Genomic DNA, 17,686 nt, shown 5'->3' with positions numbered 1-17,686 from the left:
TAAAATACATGCCCTGCAACCAGCAACAATGGACCCCCAGCATCAATAGACCCTCCAGCAATCAGCAACAATAGATCCCTCCCATAACAGTAGATCCCTCCCAGCAAAAATAAACCCTCCAGGAACATAAAATCTATCCCTAGCAATAATAGATCCCCCACCAGCAATAATAGATCCCCCGCCAGCATTAATAGATCCCACAGCAGCCAGCATCAATAGACCCTCCAGCACACCCCAGAAGCCCTTGCTATTACATACATTCAGTGCTGGAGGTGCTGGAACTGCGTTCCCCCGTATTTCTGCTGAAAAGAAGCTCTGTATATACAACACTTTCCTCTAAAAAAAAAAAGCATCATCTGGACAAGGCAAAGAAGTTTTTGAAAATAAAATATTGCTTTTTCCTGGCTGTGTTTGCATAAATTGATATCTGTCATGTTTTCCACCTACAGCTCCATACCAAAATCGCCAGAAACTGAGAATTGCATCATTTAATATGCCACTAGCAGTCAGCGATACAGACGGCTCTCCACAGGTAACCTTGTCAGCAGAATACTAGTTGCATATTTCCAGTAATAATAGTAATAATTTTAGTGCTTCAGTAACAGTAATAATAACTAGAAAGCATAACTATCAAGTGGAACAGTCAAGTGCAGCATATAAATGTATATAAAACGTACGCATATAAAAAAAAATAGAAAATCAGCAAGAAGTAAAGTCCGTGAATAGATGTGATATTCCATGCACTAAAGTGCAATAAAATAAATCAATAATAATGTTTGTGGTTGCACTTATCAGATAGGTGCAATAATGTAATAAAAATTCCATCCAACAACTGCGTTCAAATAGTGTCCTTATGTTGATAAAGTGCAATATTGCAAACTGCAGGATGTGAACGTGCGATCAATCACACATCGGAATCCACCACCTTGGACATTCACCAGAAGGTATATGATATCAGGCATATAGTATGTCACATTTGGAGGTGGAGAGACAGCCAGGGGGTTAATCATACTGCTCCATCAAGGTGCAGGTGGAAGAAGGGACCCTTGTCCTAGGGAAGATAGCTCAACCAGAAGAGCCAGAAATTCGTATATAGTGTAGTCATTTTATTATATTTTCAAAGCAAAGTATAAAATCCACTTGGAGTAGAAAATAATAATTACAGATACCAAAATGGCCGCCGCTCCGTCCTTCGGCAGCGTGACATCAGCAATGTACGCTCCACCCGACGCGTTTCGTGTGCATGCACATCCTCAGGGGTACGCCCATTTGTTTATACATATGCTTGTGGGGATTGTTACCTATGCCCTGAGTGCTAGCCGCTTTATTATTTTCACTAGCGCCTGTATACTTTATATATAGAAAGCATAACTGTTAAGGTTGTGGTGAGAAGAGACTACATTGACCAAGAGCCCTGCCACTGAATTGGTGCATAGCCCAGTAGAGACTTCTCAGAAAACAAGGTGTTTGCCTATATTTATTGTCACTATAGTTAGCAGATAAGTATGGCCTTATCCAAAAAAAAGTTACAATTCTTTACCTCTTGGCGCCGGCCGAACGCAAATGTGCGGCCTCCCGGAGTCTGGGCCGAGACGCCGAGTGGCCGCACATTTGCGTTCTATTAAAAATAGACATATGTGCTGAAAGCGTGCGCTCTGAGCGCTCCCTGTGCACACATGCCCGCTACTCTCGGAAAGGCCCCGATCTCCTCTTTCGATCGGGACCTTTCCTGATCATGTGAGCGCCGTGACGTCATGTCACGGCGGTCACATGACTCTAAACCTACCTCCTGGCTTCTGAAACCCTTAAAGGGCTGGGAGGCGCCGGCGCCAAGGGGTTAAAGTGGTTGTAAAGGCTGAAGGTTTTTTACTTTAATGCATCCCCTGCTTTAAGTTAAAAATTGTTCCAGTGAAAGTATCACCCCCTCACACCCTCTTATACCCGTCTGCAGCGAAGCTGGTCTCTTTCTCTCTCTTCACAGGACTCTCTCTCTCCTCACATCCTGAAGAGTAAAAATAGGCTCATCGGCCGGTGCGTTCTTTCATCATGCAAGGAGGAGCAAGTTCCCTTGCCCCTCCTTGCCTGATGAAAGAACGCACCGGCCGACACTGGTCCCACGCATGCTCAGAAACGCGTCACATCCCAATGACATCAGACGCCCAACGTGACTAGCTCCGGACATACTGGAGACCCAGCCAGGCTTCACCATCCATGCCTTACTTGGTGCAGCGCCTCCTGCTGACCGACCAGGGTTCACTCCACTCTGGAACAGCCTTCTACATCTGGTGACAGACGTACTACAATACATCCCTATGAGCCTGTTTTTACTGTTCAGGATGTGAGTTATTAAGCTTACCTTCTTATTAACCACTTCATGTCTGGACACTTTTACCCCCTTCCTGCCCAGGCCAATTTTCAGCTTTCAGCACTGCCGTCCGAATGCTTCCACCTGACAGGTGAGCCCTGCTGCTTTCCCGCAGCAGGGCTGAAGGTAAAAAAAAAAAAAATAATACCTGCCCAGAACTACATGTCCCGGGCGTCGGGCGATAGGAATTCAACATCCATGGAGAAGTTCAGTGCTCATTTAAAATAATTTTAAGAAACGATTAGGAACATTACTGAAAAAAGACAAACTTCTTTATTTGTAGAACCTGGAAGCTATTGCAGAGGACAGCAACAAGATGGAAGATGCCGTTAAATACATGCTCCTGGTGAGTAGCTGGATCTATTCAAATGTCAGAATCTAATTTCACTTCTTTATAATTTCTTCATTTAAAACCAAATTCCAGGCTAACTGCTAAGTACACAGGTTAAGTATATGGGAGCTGTTTACCAGTCAAAGAATGTGTATGTTTGCCCATACATTCCTGAGATTTACACAGCCCTGCAGCACAGCACAACCAGTTGGATAATGCCACGTACAGTTAGGGAATACAGTGGTGTCTTTTTTCCACCCCAGCATTCTGACTGGATAGTGAAGAGCAGCAACAGACTGACAAGGTCATCACTCTGATCTCTCCTATATGCATTTTCCTTGTTAATACATTTGCATAAAGCAAACCTGATTGGCTCCCAGCTCTGCCCCTCCCTTTCCAAGTCTGATACTGTGCAGGAGGCTGATACCAAGTTAAAATCTGGTATTTATACTCAATACATAAAAAAAAAAAAAGAATGATGTATTATTGAATACCTGGGTGCATTGATTTGTCTGTTGTCTGGAGCACAGCTGTCACGTAGAAATGTGTATTAAATGTTGTATAGTAACAGGTAATGCCACTCTGCCTCCTATCTCTATTCCTGAACCATCAATGCTCTCTGTTGCCTGGGAATTGTATATACATTATATATTTATAATTTTTCAATCTGCATTTTTTATCTGTAGAGAACTAACCCCCTGAGAAAATACCCTTCACTGAATGGCACCATTCTTGAAAATCTGAGGAAGCTGAAGAAGACTCTGAGTGACCAAGAGTGGATGGTCAGTGTTTACTGTATAATTCATAGAAATGTATCCAAGCGGATTGGCTGCTATGGATGACAGTTGCACTTAGAAAATTTTTAAATGTATTTTTTTAATATAGTAAAGAAGGGTTAAACCACCTGTCAATTTTTTTTTTTTGCTATCTGTGGTCCATTAGACAAAACAAGAAGTGAGAGGAAATATCTACACTCAGATGCACACAACAGTAAAGATAACCCTTCCTTGCACTATCTAGAATTAAAAAAATAAAAAATAAAAAATTTATATATATATATATATATACATACATACATATATATATATATATATATATATATACACATACATACATACATACACACACACATATATATATATATATATATATATATATATATATATATATATATATATATATATATATACACACACACACACACACATACACACACACACACACATATACGTATACACACACACTTTCACCCCATTCCTGTCCAGGCCAAATTTCAGCTTTCAGTGCTATCACACTTTGAATGATAATTGAGCGGTAATGCAACACTGTACCATATAAATTTTTTTGAGACAGATAAAACTTTATTTTGGTGGTATTTATTCACCACTGGGATTTTTATTTTTTTGCAATATAAATGAAAAAGTCCAAATATTTTGAAAAAAAAAAGTGTTTTTCTTATAAAATTTTGCAAGTAAATAATATTTCTTCATAAATCTTGGCCAAAATATATTCAGCTATCTTTTTAGTAAAAAAAAAAAAGAAATAACCCAAATTAGATTATACCAAAAATTATAATTTTTCAAACTTTTTTTACATTTTTATTTTATTTTTTTATATTTTAGTTACGTTTGTTTTCTTTTAATTTAACATACCGTCACCCTAGCAGTACAACATCACCATAGTGACACTGAACTATTTGTGGGGGTGATGAAAATATTTTTTTCTTTTTTTACACGGATTGCTTTTACACCCATAAAGGCTGTAAAAGCAATCATTTCTCCTTCTATCTGGCTGCATTCTTGCAGCCATTGAGAAATACTGTGATAGCTGTGATTGGTCACAGCTTGTCACATGGTACAAGGTCGTTGTGAATAGCCTTGTACTATGTGACCTCTGTGATCATTGACAGATTTCACAAGTAGTAAGCAATGATGTCAGCAAGTGACATCTTGTTTACTACTATTCATGTGATCACTGATTGGCCAATCAGTGATCACATGATTCGGGAACTCACACAGAGGTCCCGTACAGCGATCGCGGTGGTGTGCGATCCCAGGGAGCGCGCACAGGCAGTGAATGCGGGGGCCATTTATAAACAACAACCCGCTTTGGCACTGCTCCCATCCGGCCGTTTATGGATCAGACGGGAAGTGGTTAAATTGAAAAACCTTGTCTCTACAATGCTATAATAATAAAATCTATGCCTTTTATAATGACCTTAATAAATGTTTTTTTTTTTACCTCCTTAAGGTTTTTGATGCATGGATGCAGCAGTGGTACCTGTTCTATTTAGTGCAGAACCCTGAAACACCAAAGACAACCCCAGCTCCACCAACAGGTAGAGGAGTAGTATAGCAGGCACTGCATAAAGGCTTTGCGCTGCCATGGTGCAACATGGGAAGGCAAAAAGAGCTGCTCTTACAGCCTTGTCTGTTCTTTGTGTTGGCTTTAGAAATAAGGTGCTTGCACAGAATCGTGGTATATGAAGAAGTATGTTGTAGCTATTTTTATCCATCTTAAAAAAAAAAAAAAGCGATAGAATTACATTGTAATTTGCATTCAGTGACAAGGTATTTATCTTATCTATCTAGCTATGGAGATGTTCCAATAACTTGACATCAGAGTGTTACAAATCAGTATTACCAAGAAATAGTTACTTCAAGTGGGAAAATGTCATATTAAAAAAGACACAGTCATTGGCCTTGTGGAAATATGGAAAAAGTTCTCCAGTGAGGTTAAACAGGAAATTTTAGCCATTGCCAGACTGTTTAAAAATTTTGATGGAGTTTTGCAATAAATCAGAGCATTGAGGCAGAACTGGACCTTAGGCAAGGTAGCAGCTTGGGCCCCTCATCCCATCGATTGACATTAATAAGAATTGCAGTAGGTTTAGAGAAGCTTTCACATTTGCACTGTACTGACATAGCTTGCCCCATTAGACAACCACTACCTACAAGTATGTTCACTATCATGAAGTGACAGGCAGGTGCACAGCATTGACCAATATTATGGTCCTTTCAGGAGCATGATTGTTGTAGCTGGGCTGCCTAGACATCAACCAGGGCCTAGGCTGCTACCTACCTAAGATGTTCCAGCCCTGCATGAAATAGATAAGTACTATTGAGACTCTGATAGATTTAGGATACATCTTTGCCTCTGCATGAGAGGTGTGGTGCATTTTAGATGGATTATACTTGTGTTTTACATGTCTTAACTTTCATCTCCATGGAAGGTGGGTTTAATGGAAACCAAGCCAGTGATGTAGCACCTAAGGTTTTTTTCATACCACACCAACACACAAAGGTGTGACTGTACCCTTAACTGGAAGGAAAATGGTCGTTGCCCGTAGCCCATTCCTATGTTTTTTTCTTAAATGATGCATTTCAAAAGGAAGGTCTGCAGTGGAGGGAAGGTAGAATGGTCACACCAGACCAAGCACACTTTTGACTTTAAAATATTAATAAATTACTATTTCTTCTGTGATAAATTATGCAGCCAATACTGCTGGTCCTGTAGCATGGATGTAGCCAGCTTTGGCTACAGAAGAAAAAAGATTTACTTGAACTAGCAAAACGCATAAACCACGTATCTGCTGCTTTGGCGCTGAGTCCGTCTGTCTTTGTGCCGCTCAGCTAATAGATGCTGCTAAGCCTTCAGGATATTTAGTCATCTTTTGTCGAACACTTTTCACAGTTTCCAAAATTTGTTCCTCAGGCATTAGAGACTTACTGGAAATGTGGAAAGAGAATCATCGTCCAGCAGGGCACAGCCCTAGTGGAAACTTGGTTTATGCTTCTACCAGTTACTCCACCGACACAGATCCCACTATTATTGGTGAAAGTCCAAGTGGTGAATATGTTCTCTCCTCTTATATATAGTAGTACAAAGCCATCTTACAGAGGGACCAATGGGTAGAGATTCAACTGCTGTGTCATGAGCATCCATTAGGAGCATGTATGTGGGTGTTGAAGATAATTAAAATAAGTGGAGCTTGACACCATGCACATCAATAAAGTTATGATGTGCACATGGTGTAAAGCCATGTGTGCCTTCTATGGCAAATGAAAAAGGTGTCATGCTATCAGCATCATTTGGAGATGGGGCTTACTTTGCTGGGCACAGAGGTGGAGCTTGGTGTGGTTTATCTGTTACACCACTAAAATATTAAAGCCCCGAGTGATCTCCATTTTTAAAAGCACTGGACCATAGTTGTGTGTTGAATGCCTAATAGGAATTGTGCACTATATGGCAAAAGCTTGTGGACAACTGACTACCATGACCAAAAGTATGCGGAACACCTCCAAACGATTGAGTTGGTGTGTCTCCAGGTACTGTTAATGCTACAACATACAAAGACATTTTAGACAGTGGTGCGATTTACTTCGAACCTTGTGATAGCAGTTTGGGGGAAGACCCTTTTCTGTTCTAGCGTGACTGTAGACCTGACAAGGTTTGTCAAGTTTGTTATGGAGGAACTTGAGTGGTCTGAACAAAGTCCTGAACTCTACCCTATTTAACACCTGTGGGATGAATTGGACAATTTATTGGAAGCCAGGTCTTCTCATTGAACATCAGTACCTGACCTTACAAATGCTCTTCTGGTTGATCTGGCCCAATTCCCACAGACAAAAATATTGTGGAAAGCCCTTCAAAAAGTGTGAAGGCTGTTATAGCTGAAAAGGGAAATGGGGAGAAGGCAACTGTATTAACTTCTATAGTACTGGAATGTCCAGCAACTTTATATAGGTGTGATAGTCCAATGTCCACTTTTGGCCATATAGTATCCCATAGTTATCAATCACATTCAGACTAAAAAAGAAAATGGAGAGCTTCAATCTGCTTGGAGGGTGCATTGTAATGTCAGAAGACCAAAAAAAGGAAGAAGCATAAGAGGTCAGATAGTTAATTCAACATTTCTTATCTGCACAATAGTTTAGCTTATATGAACTTTTCACATATTAAGTGTTGGGACTGACCTCTGTGATCAAAGTCTTATCATAGGTACTTTTGTACCTTTTAAGTGTTTTGCATTGATGATGTGTTCACCTAGACATTTGTGATGTGCACATATGTACAGTATTTTACAAGAAATATATAGTGATTTGTTTTTAGATTATGTCATTAAAGCTGACGTTTTGCCAGAAAAAAAAAAATCTCTTATAGCCTTGGTGAGCTAACTTACCTGTTATGAAGTATGTCCCATGTTATGCAGGCAGCAGGACCCTGGAGAAATCTTCACTACAGAGATGTCCCGTCCTATTCCTGTCTCTGAACTTCTGGTGCTGCATGGTTAATAGTTTCCAGGTCTTCATTGAAGCTGCTGTGAAAAACTTCCTGACAAAGACACACCCCTCCTCCATTGAGGAACGTTCTTCCAGTGCCTGTAACACAATTTGTGAATGTGGAAGAATCTGATCAGTAACAAGAGCCTTGTCCCTATTCACAGATCATCACAGTGAAAGCAATGAAAGAACAAAGGAAGACGAGGGAAAAAGTGGTGGGTCCTTGTCAGGGACTTTTTTTTCAGCAGTTTCATGGCTGGCCTAAAGCTATTAACCCTTGCAGTGCCAGAAATTCAGCACCAAGAAGAGGACAGGACATCCCTACAAAGAAGATTTTTATAGGATCCTGCTGCCTGGACTTTCTGGGTTTGTTATCTCCCTAAAGCTATAGAGATTTTTTTTTCTGCTAAACTTTAATGTAAATTACATTTACTATGCTGTAAAAATAGTGTCCTTGTGTGCTCATTACAAAAAACAATGTTAGAAGAAGTAAAACAGAAAAATTCAAGGCATAATCTTTTCAGACCAATTGCATTCTAGTCATTTACTTAAGATGAAACATTCCTATCAAAGAAGGTAAGATTCAAAGGAAGAGTTTGTTTGCTAAGGGTAACAATATTTTCTGAATGAATTTTTTTTAATGTATTCCATAAGCCTTCTTTTAAACTGGACTCACCTATTTGTATGCGGCTATATGTATCAGGTGCCCCTGTGATGTCAGAATGCATGGCGAGGGCCAGTCAGCATACTCAGCTTGGTGCTTATCTACCACAATGCGATGAGAATGGTGACTACAGTCCTGAACAGTGCTGGAGAAGCACCGGATATTGCTGGTGTGTCTACAAGAATGGAACCGAGATTCCAGAAACCAGAACTCGTGCAAAAATTGACTGCAAAAGTAAGAACACAGGTATCTTACATGGCTAAAGGTATCATAAGATGCAGAATGATTGCTTCATATACAGTACACTCATAATTGTGTCAGCCTTCTGGTGTTGGCCTTATTGTAAGGGGACAGTAGTGACATTCATCTTACAGCTTAACCCATAGCTAAAAATTTGTACGGATATCGGATAAAGTATAAAGGGGACTATACCTGCACTGTAGTTAATGGATAAGTTCATCTTTTGGACAAAAATAATAAATTCACATTTTTTTGCATATAAAAAAAAATGTGCATTTAATGTTTTTTTCCCCAAAGGAGCATTGTACCATCGATCAATAGATCACTGATTCCACGCAGGTCTCACGCAGCATGTACGGTCAAGCAGATATTCTGACAGGAAGCTTCAATTAACTACCATGGCACTCCACAGCACCATGGTAGTTCATTGAAAACTACAAGCCCACAGCCCCTAAGGCTTCTGGGACTTGTAGGCACTCATTCACAGAACTCTGTGAATGAGTGACGAGGTCATGTGGGTGGAGCCCCACATTGCCACGCTGTTTTTAAATCTGACAGTACGGGGAGACTTTTCCCCTTACTATCTGTCAGGGGGGGGGGGGGGCTGCAGCTATGGGAACATGTTACATGTTCCACTATAAAAACGGGTGGAACGTGTAGCATGTTCGCAAAGGTGAACTTATTCTTTAAATAGCAGGCATCATGAGGTGCCACATCAAAACTGCTGTGTCAGAGCCTGACTTCTCACAGGGTTGCCGAAGCCCAGAAAACCCATATTGCAAAGTAAGGGCTGAATAGGCACAGCCCCTCTATAATTTGGAGAGTCCAATATCACCAGCCAGCAACTTATCAAAGTAACAGTCTATTGAAATTGATGAAACAAAAAAAAACAGCTTCCTTTAGTCAAAATGGAGCAAACAGTCTACACTCCTGGTACAACAAAATCAAACATTTTGCTCACCGCCCACAAACTCAGGAGTCCCAAAGTGGAAGTTTCCAGCTGGTAAGCAGAGGCTCAGTCAAAAGCTAGTCCACACTATTCACTCAGCTGTGTGCTACACACTGCACTTCACAGACGCTTGCTGTAGGCTTCCTGTTCCTCTTTGGGCCTCTCTTGCAGGCAACTTAATCCCTTCAGGACCAAAAGCCTCTGTAATCAAGGTTTGGAGGCTCTTTTACAACCAAAAGTCTCTCTGAGTCTATGAATTCTGGGTTTTAACAAGGACTTACCAATCCTGAAAACAATGTTATTAATTGTGGTTATTTTAAAAGATTTGGGTCCCCCTATAGTCCTGCACAGCCAGGCAACACACATTTCCTTCCAGTCTTGCACCCCAGAGACTGTAAACAGTCCTTGAACTTGGTTTTTTGGATTTTATTAGGGGATTTTAAACTTGGATGGGGATGAGTGAAACATAGGATGCCCAAGGAACTGTGACACTGAGGACAACTTCCTGGAACTATGTAAAAGTGCTCACAGCCTCTCCTGGTATACCACCCCCAAACCCCAGATAGTCCTCTTTTATCCAGCTGTCTAAAGGAATCCCTGGACAAGGTGATCTGCACTTTGGTGTACAGTCCAGTTGGGGGTTGGTTGGGATTCCCACCCAAATGCTCTTTCTCCTACTCCAGTCCAGAGGGTGTAGAAGTACTCCTTTTCCCTCATCTGCAAGCTGCAGGTTGGTAGCTGCCGTTGGCTCCTTCCTTAGCTCCACAGATGGTCCTCTCTCGGGGCCGGTGAGATTCAGCTTTCCCACTGTCTGCTCCTCCTTGGAGGCAGGCCTCTTTCCTGGGCCTCCTCCCAGGCTCCACCTTCCAACTTCTGCTCTCACATCTTCCACCTGAACTCTCTCCACTACTGAGCAGGCTCAGCTATACTTAAAGGCTGTCCCAACTGCTTACCAAGCCTGCTTTGGGATTGGTCAGGATCATCTAAGCATACAGACCAGCCACTCCTCACCCCCACCCACTGGATTCTAGAGACTTCTCCAAGTCTCTAGATCAGGGGGAGGTTTCAGAGAGTGGGTCTGCAGAGCCTCTCAGCTCTTGACCAAAAATGTGACCCCCCCCCTGACTATTTATCCCTGGCTGCTATTCAGCCTTCTAACTACAAAAATAGTTAACTAGCTTTCCTAGGACTGTGCTACATATGCTTGGGTCACCTACAGGTTGCATATACATACTATTTGGCTGGTAAATGTCAGATCATTTAACGGGAATATCAGTGATGAAGGTTTTTTTTTTTTTTAAACCCATCTAGTCGATCCCCAGTCCCCTAAGGAGGGTTTGGTCAGGGGGCCACAAAACAAGAGGTATATAACAGAAGTTATCTGATTTAATACATTCTTAGTCATGTAATTTGCTTCTTTGGCTGCATTATGAGTAGTGTATAGTTTCAAATGAGTTACTTTGCTAGCCAGATTTTATATGAAAGTCTAAATTGTACAAACTTTTTTTTTAAAGGTATTGAAGGTGACTTCTTTAAGGAGGTGTACAAAATGTAATATACTTCCCTTAAGGTAAATGCTAAATATTTATTTTTATTTCATCAGCTAATGAATAGATATGATGCATTCACATATGAAAAACTGGTTTCACACGGACACAACAGCACACTACGTGCTCATTACCTATTATAATGCAATGCACACCAATATGCATACAGTAATTTTGCTCTGAAATGCAGAATTTTGGAACACACTGGGCTGTGCAAAGTGCAACATGTCCTATTTTCTTTTAGCCCCCACCAATGTAGTGTGTAGGTGTGAATTGAAGCCATAGGACATAAGGCAAATTGCCTGGTTCCTGTATTGGACAACACTGCTGGTATGAACCAGCTAATATTTCTGTTATATTCAATAATGTTTCAGTGATTGGAAAGAACCAGAAAGAATGGTGCCTTAGAGGAGCCCCTTCCATTCTATTTTTCCTTGGCTACAAAAGAGCTATTTTTTTTTAAACATATGAGGCACAATGCAATGAGATATAATTGTCATTCATATATAGATATGCTCTTCACTATTTTATGTACAGTGCTGAAAAGATTTCCAGCTCTTAATAGTGTACTTAAAGCGGAGTTCCACTCACACTGTAAAAAAATAAAAGTCAGCAGCTACAAAAACTGTAGCTGCTGACTTTTAAAAAAACAGCCACTCACCTGTCCCACGATCCCATGTTGCCCCCGCCGCAGCCCGTCCTGTATTCCAGGCGCTGGCATCTTCAGTGTGGGCACCCCGGCTGTGACAGCTTGCGGTTTTACAGCCCGGTGCCCACTGTGCATGCGCGAGTAGAGCTGCGCTGCCTGAATGGCCCCGTCATCTTCTGGGACTTGTCACGTGTCCCACAAGACTTTGGGGAGGGAAAGTAGGAGGACAACTTCTGGTTCCGATCGCCTAGGCGATCGCAGCGGAAGAGGGAGTGGGTACCTGTCAATTTCGGGTACCCGCTCCCAAAGGTGCCAATCCTTAATGGGGAGCGGGGGACCAGTCTTTAAAGCGGAACTTTTCCTTTTGGGTGGAACTCCACTTTAATCTGAAATGCTACCTTGTTATAACATGACTATGTTACACTGTCTGGAAGATGGTGGGTACCATATGGTGCCAGACCTCACTTTATGTATACAATCAGCATCCTTACTGTGCTGCTGGAGCCTGTAGAACTTCCTGTGCAGATATTAAAGTTTTTTTAAATGCCAAAAATTTATTTTAGTTCTAGATGAAGAAGAGAATCGTTAGAACATAGGTGCTGAACCTGTGGCCCTCCAAGTGTTGCAGAACTACAAATGTCATGAATCATTGGGAGGCTGACAGTTACAAACATGACTCCCAAAGACAGCAGTCCTGCAACAGCTGGAGGGCCCCAGGTTGAGCACCTACTGTATGCATTAGAACCTGTGTTTTTAGCACTTTTTGTGTTCCTGATGGGGAGATTGCCCCTCTTTATTTGTCCTGATGACCAATGTCACCGGGACTGAAAATGATGGAAAATCTAACATTTTACAGGTGTCACAGGAACAGCAATAAAAGGGGAATCTTCTAATGGGGACTCCTGTTCCTGTGACAACTAATTGGATGTTTCTTTTCTCTTTTGAAAGATATGCTCTTTTTTCCTGTTGTGTCTTTGGCAGGAAGTAAAGGGAAATATTACTTTTTTTCAGCCATACTTCTGTTGTGGGTCCCAGGAGTGCACCTAATTGTGCTCTCATGTGACCCAGAATCAGCTGACAGTGAGCTAAAGCCTGCTGTCGGCTGGCGACACTAAGCCACTCTAGGCTCTGAAAGGAATATGACAAAAATGTCAGGATCCACCCAGATGCGCAATCGACAGTGGACTTGGCTTCTCAACACGTCTCCGAGAGCCTAAGCCAGCTGCTTCTGCTCCATCCCCAACCTGGAGCTCCAGGGAGCACTGGAAGGGCAGAGCAGAGAGCAGACTGAGAACTGAGCAATCAGCAGTCATGTGATCCCTCAGTTCTCAGGCTTAGAGCCAGCAGTGGGGGACAGCAGCAGTATCAGGCTGTTGCTGCTGCAGGGAGGGCAGTATATTTGTTTTTTTTTCAGACTTCTCCTTTATTGTGGGAACAAAACGGATCCAACAAGGGTTTTAACGATTCTCTGCTCATAAATTCAAAAGGCCAGGCTTTAGATATATTTAACAGTTTATTTCAAGGCAAAAAATGTTTCTAGTTTTGGATGGAGTGGGGAAGGATTTCAACTCCAAGTGAGTTGTTACTGCTCTCCGTGGCTCCATTAGAGATATCCTAATTCACTTCCTGGCCTGTTGACACCAGTTTCACCCAGAAGAAAGTGAGGAAAATAATCTGCAACAGGGAGGACACAGAGAGAATTACAAATCTGACAGGGGCTCCAGTCTTCCCCTGTGCAATTAAAGAAAAATATTTTTATTTCTGACTGTGCGGAGAGATCCACTTACATATTATCTGAAAAATAACTGTAAGCATGACAAGAAGTGAGGGGGAATCTTTCTAAGGGTCTGAGGCTTTTGTATGCTTTAAATGGATTTTACATTCCCGTGCAGGAGGAAAATGCAAAAACTGCTCAAAGATGGTGAAATCAAGGTTAACTACATACATCAATAAATTCTAAATGTCTCAGTTACATTCCAAACTGCAGTATGTCAAACTGATATCATCATCACAAGACCCATACTTGTTGACACAGGCCCTTACCACAGCTATAAAATCCTGACAGAGGGTCTAACCCTTCCACACTTTATCTAAAACTAAGAAAAAAAGGTTTTGTCTGGATATACACATTAACTGAGTGCTATCACATGTAAAGCCGGCCATACATGGGTCAAAATTTGGCCGTTTTAGCAGGGACTGGCCGAATTGCGATCCATGTAAGGGCACCCTGGTTATACACAAGTTGATCGATATAATGACTGTAGATATTTCCACAACAAATATAGCCGGCAACACTAATCATTGTGCTCTGCAGGCAGAGAATGCTCCCCGCCAGCAGAACTCAATAGCACTGCAAAGGATTTCCACCATCAAGATTGACTGTGATGATGGAGGAATCCACCTGTGGTGGAAGGAAAAAAAATTGTATAATGTATGGCCTAGCTAAGAGGATTGAGGCTGAGTGTGCATACCCTTGTCATACCCCAGAACATCATTGTCATACTAAAGGCAAGTTCTTGCATCTTTATGATGAATAGCAATGCTCAGATAGCTTAGCTTTCTCATGGTATAGTTTACTCCATGAGCTCTGAGGAAGAAGGGACCCCCCCCTTCGAAACGCGTCAGCTTGACCAAGAGAGTATCTCCATTCCTGATGGGATTTGCACATGTCTCCTAACCCAGTGTTTTGCTGTTCGTTGTTACATGCCTTTTATATTGCTACTCTTGTGAGTATATTTCTTATCAATAAATTTATTAAGTGCCTACTGAGGTAATGCTCAAGGTTGGTGCACTTTGTTTTTTGTTCTTTACTACAATAATTTGCTCCATAGCCAGAAGTCTATCAAGGGCTTTGATAATGTGTACTTTATAACTAGTTGAGGATAGTACATAATTAGTCTGGCTGAAAAAAGACAAAAGTCCACCCAGTTCAACCATTAAAAAAAAAAGTTATGATCCTATACCCACAGTTGATCCAGAGGAAGGCAAAAAAAGAACAGTAAAGCATGATCCAATTTGCTCCTGCAGGGGAAAAAGATCCTTCCTGATCACCCGAGAGGCAATCGGATATTCCCTGGATCAACTTTACCTATAAATGTTAGTATCCAGTTATATTCTGTGTATCTACGAAAAGAATTCAGGCCTTTTTGGTAAAGCTGAACCAGCTCTTGAGAGAGTCTATTCCACATTTTAACAGCTCTTACTGTGAAGAAACCTTTCCATATTTGGAGTGCCCCCTTGTCCAGCTTTGTAATAGTAACAGCTTAGGCTGGCCATACATTATACAATCTTCTTGAAAGTGTTGGTTTGAATTTACCAAAAACCATATAATAGGAGGTCAAACCTAACAACACTGTTAATTGTATCCAATTAGGCAGACCCTTGCACTACATAGTTGAAGGTAAATCTAAAGGAAATTGGGCAGAAATTGGACAGAAAATTGTTTGTATGGCCAGCCTTTGTAACATCTTTGATAATAAAAAGAGCTGCAACACTTGCCTTATCTGGAAAGAAATGACAGCTCTTGTATCTCATGGTATCTGGTTATATGAGCAAATGCAAAAAAAAGCTTTGGTTTGATTGCAAGCATGGGGCAGGGGCATCCCTAGGCAGGTGCGGGGGGTGCGCACTGCACCGGGTGACACCTAGTGCAAGGGGTGACACCGGACCTGCTCCATGAAAATGTACGTTTTAAAGCAAGCCGACGATCCAAGCAGGATGGATTGGATCTGCGGATTGAGCATAATGGATCAGAGTCCAATTTCATTATGCTCCCCAATCCACAGATCCGATCCATCCTGCGGGGATCATCGGAGGGGGTGTCACCAAGTGTTCCGGCACCTGGTGACATCCACCCTGGCGTCCCGCCCCTGGCATGGGGCAATATGAATATAGCTCCAAAAGATCCACTTTTTTTTGAATATGCCTGTAAAATCATGTTTGTGTTTTTCTGCAGGTAAAGACAATCACGTGTGATCAAGCAAGGCCGCAATTGTTCTACTAACAAGCTTCATAGTGCAGAGGCTTCTTTACTTGTGGAGACTTTTTGATTTTTTTCTAATATAGGTTTATATCTTTAGGGTCATTATGTAAGAAGAACTGCAGGCAAGACACAAAATCCAGCAAGAAATGGAAAGAAAATAGTACTTACCTGCTTCTTCTCTTTTGTTCTTGGATGCCACATAAAAAAATACTCCATAATGTGAATGTGTCAGGAAAGCAAGCCTAGCTGCAATTTCATTCTCTCCCTGTTTGTTGATGGGGAAGTAATGTTGTCTAACTACATTTTACATAATAGTTATCTGGATCATGGCCAAATTTATGTTGACCTCAAAATGAGGGCATCTAGCAGGGAGAGGTTGGTTTTGGGTCCATCGCTTTTAGTGGGGGAGTATCAGGATGTTGTGCAGATGGGCCAGTAAAAGATTAGGACCAGAGTTAAAGTCGAACTATAGTTGAAAATTGAAAACATTTGGCAATTGAGTTAGGTATATACATCACTCTGTATAGCTTTTGCTAATAGAAAAAAGTCTTTCAATAAGAAATACCCAATCATCCTAGCAGTAAGGGGTACTTCCTGTCAAAGGGTGACAATCCTAAATGCCTTGTAGGGGAATTAATGAAGTGGTGTCACCCACTGCAAACTCTGTATCTGTTAGGACTACAGGGTTGTCACCACTATTAACTCTCCTCCCCAATGTCAGTCTGTACAGGACCTGCCAAGCTCCACGCTCGGGTGATTGACCGCATATTGCCGTCCAAATCACCTGAACTAATGATCATGTGTGGTCCTACAGGGCACTCTGTATCAGTAGGAAGGGACTTATGCAAGCCATACATGGTTCAAATCCCGAATAATTTTTCGTCCGAAAATCGAAACGCCGTGCGCTCGGTAATCCGATGGTGCCATCAATGATTTCAAAAGTCGGTCATAAAGTTCACCCCATATAACAGGCAGGACTTCTGTTCTTTCTAGGTCACGACTCATGCGCATATACTTTTCGGAAAAAGTATTGTACCATTTGACCATCATTGAGTCGAAAATCAGTAGTTTTTCACAAATTTTCCAACATGCCCGATCACCGAAAAGGGGAGGAACCACGAAAATCGGCCAGTGACATTGACCCACTAACAGAGCGAAAATCGGCCGATTATTCTTAGGTCCGATTTTCGGACGAAAAATCGGTCGAACTTCGACCCATTTATGGCCGGCTTTAGGCTGGCCATACATTATACCATTTTCTTGAGAATTTTACTTTAGATTTACCAAAAACCATATAATATGAGCTCAAACCTAAACAACACTTTCAATTGTATCCAATTAGGCAGGCCCTTGCACTACATAGTTGAAGGTAAATCTAAAGGAATTTGGGCAGAAATTAAACAGAAAATTGTATAGTGTATGGCCAGCCATAGGCCTCTCTAATTATTCCTGCCACTTCCAGCCCCCTGAAGAGATTTTCCATTCCTCGGATGTCACATTGGCAAAGAAAGGGAATGTTATTCTTTAGAACAAGGCAAGTAAAAAATAAAATTACAATGCATATACAGGGAGAGCTATTAAGTCAAAACTAATCAATAGAGAGAAAACAGGAGGCGCACACACCTAGTGCATTATCCAAGGTTTATTGTAGGAGTGAAAGAATAATAAAAACATACT

General features: G+C 41.4%; 1 protein-coding gene across 5 annotated transcripts in view; it reads left to right on the top strand.

Moving 5' to 3' along the window:
* The window catches only part of CD74 (CD74 molecule), a 30,457-nt gene extending 13,352 nt beyond the window's left edge, over positions 1-17,105 (top strand). Inside the window, exons 3-10 of one of the 5 annotated variants that reach the window (XM_089661325.1) lie at positions 450-532; positions 2,649-2,711; positions 3,383-3,478; positions 4,947-5,034; positions 6,411-6,545; positions 8,682-8,888; positions 11,346-11,401; positions 15,983-17,105. In XM_089661325.1, the coding sequence (XP_089517451.1) occupies positions 450-532; positions 2,649-2,711; positions 3,383-3,478; positions 4,947-5,034; positions 6,411-6,545; positions 8,682-8,888; positions 11,346-11,386 (713 nt within the window). In that variant the 3' untranslated portion in view covers positions 11,387-11,401; positions 15,983-17,105. Of the gene's footprint in view, positions 1-449; positions 533-2,648; positions 2,712-3,382; positions 3,479-4,946; positions 5,035-6,410; positions 6,546-8,681; positions 8,889-11,345; positions 11,402-14,341; positions 14,809-15,982 lie in introns of those variants that run through there. The other 4 variants (XM_089661327.1, XM_089661328.1, XM_089661326.1 and 1 more) reach the window with 4 other exon arrangements.
* The last annotated feature ends 581 nt before the right edge of the window (positions 17,106-17,686 follow it).

Source organism: Staurois parvus, unplaced genomic scaffold (genome assembly GCF_062004578.1).
Source record: "Staurois parvus isolate SC_StPar_1 unplaced genomic scaffold, SC_StPar_1.0 ptg001328l, whole genome shotgun sequence".
NCBI lineage: Eukaryota > Metazoa > Chordata > Amphibia > Anura > Ranidae > Staurois > Staurois parvus.
This window is presented reverse-complemented; position numbering and strand designations above follow the sequence as displayed.